Source organism: Micropterus dolomieu, linkage group LG17 (assembly GCF_021292245.1).
Source record: "Micropterus dolomieu isolate WLL.071019.BEF.003 ecotype Adirondacks linkage group LG17, ASM2129224v1, whole genome shotgun sequence".
NCBI lineage: Eukaryota > Metazoa > Chordata > Actinopteri > Centrarchiformes > Centrarchidae > Micropterus > Micropterus dolomieu.
The window spans coordinates 21,599,594-21,610,731 of NC_060166.1; the positions used below are offsets into that span (position 1 = coordinate 21,599,594).

Sequence of the window (11,138 nt, forward strand, 5' to 3'; positions counted from 1 at the left end):
GCTCCACTCCATGTTGCCAAGCTGGTCGGCAACATGTACAGCTGAATCGAAGAAGTTTACCGGCTTTTCGCTGACCCGCCCTTCTCTGCTTCTGATTGGCTAGTAGTCCTTAACTAGGAACTGCCAACAAAGATCGAGCTGCAGCAATGTGTAGTATGACAAAAAAAATATGGTGTCTTTTGAAAATGAAACCATGTAAACCTGTTCTGGTACAGCCCCTAAATAAGATTTTAAACCTGAAAATGGGCTTGATACCTCCTTTAAAAACCCGTTTTTGAATAATTAATTAAATTGGACAACAGATTTTTGTGTATTTTGAATCAAAGGATTGCCTTACCCTTCTTTGAATAGAATCACAAGGTTGCATGAACCGTACACTAATTGGAACATTTTGGATTAGAAAGCGGTAGTTTAAAAACTAATTTACTTTTCTGCACCCTCGTGAGCATCTAATTAGTTTGATTATAAAAGTCTGAACTACTGAGACCAACTGACTTGAACCTCATTAATAACTCTTGGTGAATTGAACTGCTGCTGAGGCTGCAGTTGTAAACTAGACAAGCGTGTATGTGTGAGTGTGGATGTTGGCTGTGTGGGTAACCCAGGAGAGAAAAACGTGAAGAGTGGCAGCGGCTTCCTTTCGCCTCACTTTCAGCTCTGCCTGTCTAGTCTGTCCTATCTGGACGTCTCTTTTCACGTATTAAAAATAGTAGGACAGTTACACACCTGCTGCTTTGCATGACAAGTAGATGCAACTGGAATAAAATACAAGTATCCAGGAGCTTATTCAATTCACAGGGATTATACTGCTTCTCCATTATTTGTCTCTGTCATTACTTGTTTCTTTCCCTTTTTATAGATGATGGTGGGATGTACACTGACTCTCATTTTCCCCATATCTATACCATGGGGAGTCATCCCTTCCCATTATTTGCCCACAGCATCAACAGCTCATTATAAAAGCCAGACAGATGTGTTCTTGATTTGTGTCAAATGGACGTGTGTGTGTGTGCGCGCGCAGAAGACTGTCCGTGTGGGTATTGTTATAGTTAGTGCAAAATGTTAGACTGCATTCATGCATGCAAAGCATTTTTATTATAGAGCTAGACGCTTGATAACACGGTCTGAATGTGTGAAAAGTGTGTCAAATTTGCATCTTTGTCTGACAGGTCTACTAAACATCCTCATTTTCTTTCTTTTGTTTTACAGTGTTGAATGCACCTCCATTATGCACATCGTTTCCAGTGGCACTTTAACAACTATCTTGTCTGCTAATCGGGAGAACTAATTACGGGTCCTCTTTGTCTGTTTCAGAAATCGAGCGATAGCCGATTATCTACGTTCCAATGGATATGAAGAAGCATACTCTACTTTCAAGAAGGAGGCGGAATTAGATAATGTGAGTAGATTAAGGGTGGACACGTACATCCGCACAGCCAATCAGACCAATTTATACAAATAATGTGCCTTGATTTATTTTTTTTTTTCTCTCTATACACACACACACACACACACACACACACACACACACACACACACACACACACTCACACACACACTCACACTCACTTTATTTTTCATTTTAGTCAACATGTTCACGACTGTGACCGGGAGCACCTGCACCCAATTATAGTGGTCTTTCTGATTAGGGGGTCTGTGCTGCATGCTCCTGCTAACTAATGTTGAAAAAAAGCTGTTATCAACTTGTAAAAATTGCCTTTACAATAACACTGTAACATTCTGCTTGCTTTTACATTAATGGCGTGGTTTTGTTGGGTTAAATTATGGATAAAAAACGCTGTTTTCCCTGTCCTTAAATTTTCGGGTATAATGCCAAAATGCAGCAGCATTCTGTTTTTGCATTTAGCCCCACTTCAAACTTCACATGGGCCATCTTTTGTCCTTTAGCAGTGTAAAATCCATAAATCCAGTGTTGTTGTTTTCAACCCCTGCACACTGGATTTGAAATGAAACAATGACTGAGGTTTGTATCACAACATTAGCTTTAATTTTCGGTGCTTACATCCACATAAGAGAAAAAGTGTAGTCCTTCAGATATACTCCCCCCACACTTGGGTTCACTCCACTAGGTTGTCGAGGGGGCTTTAGCTATTAATATGATATTTATCATCTGTAACACTTGATCAGTCGGATTTAGGTCAGGTGATTTTAACATTGTCTTAAAATGGGTGGGAAACTATCCAGAAAAGTGTCTCCGATTCTGTGGATAACATCAGTCACCCTTAAAGATGGAAGTCCACTCTTAAACATCATAGCCAGTGTATTATTTCATATATCATGTGTTGTGGTATAGAGCCAAAATGTTAATGAAAATGTGCTGTTGTTTCCAGGCCTGGAAAATCAAATGATAGAGGTGGGAATGTTAAGTATTTTAACAAATTGTGCTCCTAAAATTTGATTCCTGTGAATAAAAATAAAGTTCCAGCAGCTACAGTGCCATGGGCAAGCTGTTAACTCACACTCCTGTTTGTAATGGTAATATAGATTCACCATAACCCCCTTTCATCTAAAACTCCATTTTGTCTCACATTTTTTCCCTCTGCCTCTCTGTAGCACCTCTTCTTTCGCCTTGTGTTCACGTGACACCCCACCCCCTTCTCCTCAGTGTCTTTATACATTCGTCTTCCAGACGTTTTCTCTGTGGCAGCCCTGTGGAAGCAGGCTAAATAATAGATGAATGGCACGGAGGTATAGGTGAACCCTGTTGGGTATTAACGCTCAGCTGGACACACGCACCTTGGCAGCACCATTCTAAACAACCAAATCAGGCCACATTATTAGACATTCACTACAAAGGTGATGTATGTTAAATGTGGTTAGGTTTAGTTCAGAGTGAATTTAATGTTCTTTACGGTGGCCCTTTGTGGCTACTTGAGTAGCAGGTTAAAGCTGTGTGCAGCCGTTTGCAATAGCAGGTTTCATAGTAGGAATAATTAATAAGGGTCAAGCTTTAGGGTTTTTTATTTGCCTCGTAAAAGAAAATGTGCCTACCTGCATGCACACACAAAGCAAATACACACATGCATGGTTACTACTCACTGTCAAGAAGAGACTGGCAGGCTGCAGTGAAGTCTGGCACGTGTGTGTGTGTGTGTGTGTGGCAGATGGCAGATTAGATGATGGCAGACGTATCCAAACTGCTCTCATTTCTATGTTTTCTTTCTCCTCCATTTCGCTGCATTGCCTCAGTTCATGTCTTGTCATTGAGAAGTGTTAAATGTAGGCGTTGGTGGTGCCTGCAACTATCCACAGCTCTAGGATATCTGCTTTTGTTTCCAGCGGATGCTGAGGAGCCAGCTGTGAAATTGGAGGGCAACACTAATTTTCTCCCTCACTGATGCTTGTGGCTGTCTGTCAAAGTGGGTTTTTGATGCTTTGGTAGTTAGTAAAAGCCTCAAGGCAGCGAAATACACAGAGCGGCGGCACTAATTGGGTGTATAGAATAAGACTAAACAAAGCTTCACTATATATATCTATCTCTATATATAGAGATAGAGAGATATATGTATGAAGAAAGTCCTGAACATTTTAAAATGTTATGTCAGTATAGACATTTTGACCATTAACAACTCAGTCAGCATTTGAGACATTCATGAGAATTAGCTAATTAGAATCTTTGGGTTTATTTAGAGCAGAAACAATCACTTGATTGACAGAACATTAATCCATTCTTACAATTGTCGTTTTAAATATTCTTCCAAACAAAACAATCCTTAGTTGGACTATTAGTTGCTGGAAAAAGCAAGTATTTTGAAGACCTCCCCTTAGGCTCTGGTGACATGGTAATGGGCATTTTTCACTATTTTCTAACATTTTGTAGACCAAACCGTTGGTCAATTCATCTAGAAAATAACTGCCAGGTTAATTAATTAGCTGCAGCCACAGTTTTATTTGTTTTAGTTTGCATGTAGCAAAGAGAAAACATGCCACCACATTGTTTTGTTTTCCTTTTGGCAGTATAAAGTGGCATGTTTGTGCCATGAAATCTGTTATTTAAAAGGTAGTGGCCAGCTCGTGGAGATAGAATCAGACTTTTGGCGGCCAGGACTGCCACAAGTTAACTTCCACGACTGCCTCCAGTACCGGGTGTGTGGCTGTAAGGTGCCTAAGCCTTTCTTGTCTGCAGGAGATTAGCTTGTGTGAGAAGGATTAGGACTAGAGTGTGTGTTTATGTGTGTGTAGTATGTATTTTGTGTGTGTTATACAGTAGGTTGGCGGTGTCTGGCAGTCGATGTTGGCCTGTGGGGGCTGTGTAAATAATTCCCTGTTCTTTCTTACTATAGCCAAAGACCTCAGCATGCCACCCCAGCTGGCCCCCCTCCCACAGGCCTCACCGATTATGCGGAGCCCATGACTTTGATTGGCTTTCTTTGCATGTTTGCCTGACATCTTTTTTCCCCCCTGCCCCTCCTTTCTCCACAGAATGAAGAATTGGATAAGAAGTACGCCGGCCTTTTGGAAAAAAAATGGACCTCAGTCATCAGATTACAAAAGAAGGTTTGTGTGTTTTTAGTTTTTTATGAAAGAATGCTTGTGGGGATTGTAGTCTTGTGAATGGGTCGTGACATTACCTCTGAATCCACTGTTAACACTGAGGAACTGTTAATACATAATCATTTGTTTACAAGACTTCAGCAAACTTAACATGCCTGTGTTTTATGATGTAATGATCTAAACGTGCATATTTCCACCTACTTTGCTTTCTGCCTCTATGCTGTTAACTTGTACCTGTACACTCTGGCCAGGTGATGGAACTTGAATCCAAACTGAATGAAGCTAAGGAGGAGATCACCCTGGGTGGGCCCGTAAGTCAGAAGCGCGACCCCAAAGAGTGGATCCCACGTCCACCAGAGAGGTACGCGCTAAGTGGCCACCGCAGTCCAGTCACCCGCGTCATCTTCCACCCAGTCTTTAGTGTCATGGTGTCTGCTTCTGAGGACGCAACAATAAAGGTCAGTGAATCCGGAGGGTGGTTTGACAATGGATTTGTTGCAGGGCTTGCCTTCAAATAGGCCTGTGGAAGTAATGTTCTTTTTTTGTAATTATTATTATTGTAATTGGCATTTCAACAGTTTCTATGGTTTATAAACTGTGATTTCACTGATTAGTTCGTTGTCTCTAATGTACTTTATCTGACATCTTGGGTTTGTAGGATATTATTCACTGTGGGCATGTAATTGCTCAAGAAACATCATAATAAACAGATAAAATTGGGTTTGACAATGATTAGGGAATAAGGATACAATTGTTATTTTTGCTTTAGCCTAATCATAATTCAGTGAAATAATGTCAGTATTGATGTCAAACTGAGGTACCAGATGCTGTCGTGTGTCGCAGAGCTGGGTTTACAGTGAGGTTATTCATTAAGCAACATTTTAACTAGTGAGAATATGCGTGTTGATGGTAAGTCTCTGAAACATCTGGCTGACATCTGGTTTGATGGAGGCGTAGATGGGTTGTCGAAACATTTAGCAGGCAAACTGACTTAAGTGCATTTCTTTCAGTTTCGCTTCATCTGCCTGATCAACTGATAATAAATATTTTCCTTGAATCTCCATTTTCCAGAGGAAAGAGGACAAACGGACCTCCTTCTCCCTCTCTTTTGTCACACCGAAGTAAAACAATTTTTATTCTTCTCCATTAAATCAATGTGTGCTGCCTTTTCTTTCAGGGAATGTAAACAAAACTCAGCTGTGCTGAAGGTCCAGTTATTACTGTAGAAACTATAAATAGAAAGATCTGTCAGCCCACACGATCAGTGTATAAATTGAGATTAGTTTACAACATGTACAGTAAGTATTACCACAAGAGAAGGTGTTGTACAGTATATCTTGAGTGTTAACAATCGTAACATCCTATATTAAAAAAGATATAAAGCTATAAATACAAAATATCGCCTAATATTGGCTGAGAAAAGGCCATCTTTGTGCTTACAGTCAGCTCAGATTTTTTTCTGCAATCATTATTTCTACAAGCCATTATTTATCATACCCAGCTAGCACAGCTGTGGCTCTGTATGGTTAATATTTGACTATGCTAATGGTTTCGTTGAAGATGTTTGTACTAAAGCAGGCATTTATTCTCGTGATAAATGTTCACACATAATACTCCATGTACAGTGTGGTTACAAAGACAAAAATACATCAAAGATTTATCTTTGTCTGATTTTTGGAGCTTCCTCTGTTCATCTTTGGATATTGCTATGTGAGAATGAAAACATACAGGGAGTAGTTCAAGGTGATAAAAACACATCAGCTGGCTTTAGAGACAGACTGTAGTGTCCTTTTTGTTTATTGGTTTGATTTCACATGTTTTCCCCACATGAAAATAATAGGATTCATGTTTAAAATCAACAGAGTGGTCTTATTTTTAATTTAGTGCCAGCTCAGTGGCAGCTCTACCACACATAGCTTTTGCTCACTCTGTTGAAGGCTGCTGCTGCTCCTCCTCCTCAGTATTGCCTCTACTGCTCTCCTTCCTAGACACACCCTGGATTGCACATGTTTGTGTCTTTGTCGTCTGTGTATCCCTAGATTCCATATTTAAACTACATGGTTTGACTCTCAGCTTTTTTGCAGCAGCAGAAGCACCTCTCCCTTGCCTCACTGCACAATGCCAATACTCTGTTGAGCTGTTTGTTCTGCATATATTATTCATGAGATAATAAGAGACACGTGTACATCTTCTCAGCTACACAGCAGGAATTTCTCTCTCAGATTTGGCATCTTCTTCCTTTTCCAACCCCACCCCTCCCTCCCACTGCAACCCCACCTCCCTGCATCCTGCCTCATTTATCTTCCACTTAAAGCATCAGCTGCCCCACCATGACTACCCACCATCAGAGCCATCCATGCCTCAGGAGGAGGCGGGCCTAGGCCCAAGTCTAATATTCAGCCCTGCTTTCTTGCACCTCCTTTTCCTTTTGGCTGCCTCAGCTCCGTGTGGCTAGAGCTGACTCCCCCTGTGTCCTACTTTTCTCCTCCTGAACAGCCCTGTTAAATTTTTAACTGGGTAGCAGACCATTACACTCTCTCACTGACTGAGAGGCTCATCAGCTTTCCATCTTATGCCATAAGAATCTGCCTAGCCTGATAATCAGACTGAACTGCCATTTCATTCAGCCTGACGTTGTGCTCATGTTAGCCTATTAATTGTTCGGAAGAGGGGTGGTTTTGTTTTGCCCAAACTAGTCAGTAGCGAGTGATGTATCCATCTCGCCATTATAATTTTTCTGACAACACAGAAGCTGCAGTAGTGGTTATCGGAGCAGTTTAGATCAATAATACAACAAGTCTGTCAACATAAAATTCATTACCAGGTTGTCACTAGGTTTTTTTTTAATTTTTTTTTTTTTTATTCCTCGTGTGTGATAGTTCATTTAATATATTGGAAGTTTTAAATGGTTAGTTGGATAACACAAGTAATTTTATTTTTTCACAGTTTTTAGATATTCATTCGGGTGTTTAATCAGTCAATCATGAACATAATTGTCATCAATCTCTTCAGAAAGTGATCAACGTTTGCAGTAGGGATGAATCGATTACTGGATTAACGGTAAACCATGGTAAAATTCACGACTGTTATTGTTACCATACACATTTTAATTACCATGATAACCGGGTACAGTTAACATCGCTATTATAATCTCACGGCAAACACTGTCCAGTGTCCCAGAAACGTGCGCATAATGCAACATGGGTTTGTCTGAGTCAATGACAACACGGCAGAGATTTTCCAGTCACTCTGAAGTCCGATCGTATTAGTTTTTATGAGAGTTCTGAGGGAAACTTGATTGAAGAAAATTACCTTATAGTGAACGCAGGGTGAGTTAACTTTTAGCTTTGGTTTGTCTCTCTGACTTGCTAACGGCGTGTAAACTGAAGCTCTGTGTTGCTGCTCTTGTAAAAACGCCACGCTGTTGCTGTGTGCGTCGTGTGTCGGCAGAGTCTATTTGTCCACTGCACATAACACGTTACGCAGTTTAGTCAACCAACCAGCATATCTAGAAATGCTACAGACTCCTGTATTTATGTCAGTTGTTGGGCTCATTGCAGTTACTGTCACGTCTTCTAAAACTTACTTGTTTTCATGTAATTGTCCACAGGGTCGTTGTATTACCTATATAATATAAAATCTTGATAATGCACACTGATGATTTTCATGTTTACAAAAGGTATTTGCTGTTTTATTTTTTATGCAAAAAATGGCAATTGTATTTGTAGTTTTCAATATAAAACATGGTTTCAGTGTGTGTATCAGTACATTTTAATAGTTTTTTGGCACATTTTTACAATACCGTGATAAAACTGATAACCGTGATAATTTTGGTCACTATAATCGTGATATGAAATTTTCATACCGTTTGATCCCTAGTTTGCAGCTCTGGAGCAGTTAATTTAAAGCAGTAGACCCGACATTTTGGGAAATATACAACCTGTAGAGCTGCCCCCTTATTCGGTGAATCCTCCTGCTGTTTCTCTTCTCCATCAGCGTGTAGGGTGTTAAATAACAGGTGGTTTTGTTTTCTATAGTTGAATCATTCTCCCTTTCTTTACTTAATCATTCCTTTTGTTTGTGACGTCCCTCACTCATTTTTCTCTCATCCTCTATCCTCTGCCAACATGACAGATCTTTGCATGACAAGATGTTACCTTGAGTTTAGTGCTAACCTTTCACAGTATGCTATGCCCAGGACCCAGTATGTCTGTGCTCGCTCAGACATGTCAACCAACGGCTATGATAATTTAAACAAGGACAAAGAGCTTGGGTGTGAGCTTACTCATCAGTTACTTTATAAAGGGCGCATACAAAGAAGGATTTTGTATTATAAATGGCCTTTGAATGACAAAGATGTAAGGCATTTTCCTGAAAGAATGTAAATTATTAATCATCATGAAACAGGGCAGTTTTTGGCAGCTGCTTTAATAATGTCCCGAAGGAGTGTGTGTAGGAATCATTGGTGACACAGCAGCATTAAGGTTCAGGTAGCTTATGGATTAAGGATGATTTAGATGCTGCAAAATACTTTGTGTATAGACTGTTAAACCTGGTGTACCTCCAAACACATTAACTGCATTGATCTTCTCCTGGATAAACCCCCCTCTGCACTTTGTACCTCGCAGCCATCTGCACTGTCTGTAGCTTCCTTTTTTTGGGGGGGGGGGGGGGGAGGGGGAGTTTCCTGTCACCGTCTGCCCAAATCCCCCTCCCCAACCAAGGAGGGTTTATCCCTCTGTGATAAACCGTCTGTCTGCTTGAATACCAGAGATGTAACAGCTTTCTCGGGCTAGAAAATCAGGCTTACTGCTGTTCACTCCATATTCTGTCTGTACTCCAACTGGCAGTGCCATATTCAGCACAATAAACTCTATCTCTGTTTTTATCAGGCCTAACTGTAACCCTAATCAGCATCCTGGCACATGCATCCCAGCCATTAGAAGCAGTAGCATTAGTAACAGTAATGGGTCACAGATTCTGTAATTCAGTACACAGTGTGTGGTGTCTGCAAACCACGACCTGTGTAAGCTCTTAAGACGAATGTCATCGCAGTACTGTGATTTTTAATCGCCCTGCATTCAGTATATAATATGACTTCTACAGTCTGACTTGTACAGGTTGGTTCTCTCTTCTTGGTTTGTTTTTGCTGCTGAACTGTTAAGTAGAGAAACAAGAGGACATGGGCTTTACTTGTGTTTGGAAAGGGATTGAGTTTGAAAGGAACTGCATAGGTGTTTCTCTGTGGTTTATTAGCTGTGCCTGTGCAATATGTAGGTTTTTCTGAAACGAACATATGAATGTCTTCTCTTCTGCAGGTGTGGGACTACGAGACGGGAGACTTTGAGCGCACACTGAAGGGTCACACAGATTCGGTGCAGGACATCTCATTTGACCTGACCGGCAAACTGCTAGCATCCTGCTCTGCAGACATGACTATCAAGCTGTGGGATTTCCAAGGCTTTGAGTGCATCAGGACCATGCATGGTAAGCAGATCAAATGTGTATGATCACTTTTGTTTTGGCAAGAAAGGAAAAAACCCTGAAGTATGAGCTGGTATTTGCAGCTATGCATCACAGCCGCTGTCATTTGTGTTATCTGTGTGAACGTGCTCTGTTGTGGTTTCCACGTCATTGCATCATGAATGTAGCTTGTGACCGTACGCAGGGCTCAGGTGGTGCAGATGCTGTTCGTTATCACATTAGATTCCACTGATGAGCCTCAATCTGCTCGGTCACAGCACCCTACCCTGAGATTCACAACTAGCTCAGACAGATGGGCTGTTTTAGCCATCTTGTCTCTTTTAGTACCCACCATGCTCCGCACCACAGTATACCACTACTACAACACTTGGATCCAACTCCTTATAATGTAATCATTTACAGTCAAATCAGACTTTATTTCACGCAAAATTTCAATTATTGAAATAATAAAATAACTGGTTCAGTGTTTTTAATAAGTCTGTCTACATTTTTTTTTTACTTTAACTGAGAATCTACTACGTCATATTTCATGTCTTCACTGAAGCACTTCTTACATACATCCATACAGCCCTTTTTACACCCTTATTGCCAAGTAAATGATGGCAGCATGATCTACATGTGCCCTCAGGCCCTGCTGATGTTTCGAACCAGCCTTCGGATGGATAAATAAAAAACAAAACTTGTTGAAACTGTGAGAAGGCCCCTCATCAACCAGTCAGCAGCAGCCAAAACAATATGAAGTCTTTCAGCATTTTCACATTTTGTTCTCCTCCTCACAAGTCTGCAAGAAGTGCCATTTAATGTCTGTCTGTGAAGCATACATGAATGAATATCAATGAAATAAATAAGCCTACTTAATGAACAGCCGAGTAGCGCTCTGGCATCCTTCAATTTATGCTGGAGTTGTAAATCCTGCATTCTGTGCAAGTGAGCAACAGATTTCAGTGGTTGCCAATCTCCTTTGTCGTAAAAGAGGGTGTGAACTCCTGGCACGCTTCCTCAAACAGATGAGCTGTGTTCACACTGTGCAGGAAAACGTTTTAAGTGCAGAAATCACCGTCTAAAACAGTCTATTAAACCGAGCCCGCTGTCTGGTTTTGTTGCACACCATTTCCTCTCCGTCCTTTTTTTTTTTTTTT

The 11,138-nt window shown here is 40.7% G+C and overlaps 1 protein-coding gene across 6 annotated transcripts in view; it reads left to right on the forward strand.

Moving 5' to 3' along the window:
* LOC123985671 (lissencephaly-1 homolog) overlaps positions 1 to 11,138 on the forward strand; it is a 44,368-nt gene that overhangs the window by 24,198 nt on the left and 9,032 nt on the right. For all 6 annotated transcript variants that reach the window (XM_046073422.1, XM_046073427.1, XM_046073428.1 and 3 more), the window contains 4 exons: positions 1,315 to 1,399; positions 4,444 to 4,518; positions 4,767 to 4,973; positions 9,834 to 10,002. In XM_046073422.1, the coding sequence (XP_045929378.1) occupies positions 1,315 to 1,399; positions 4,444 to 4,518; positions 4,767 to 4,973; positions 9,834 to 10,002 (536 nt within the window). The remainder of the gene's footprint in view (positions 1 to 1,314; positions 1,400 to 4,443; positions 4,519 to 4,766; positions 4,974 to 9,833; positions 10,003 to 11,138) is intronic.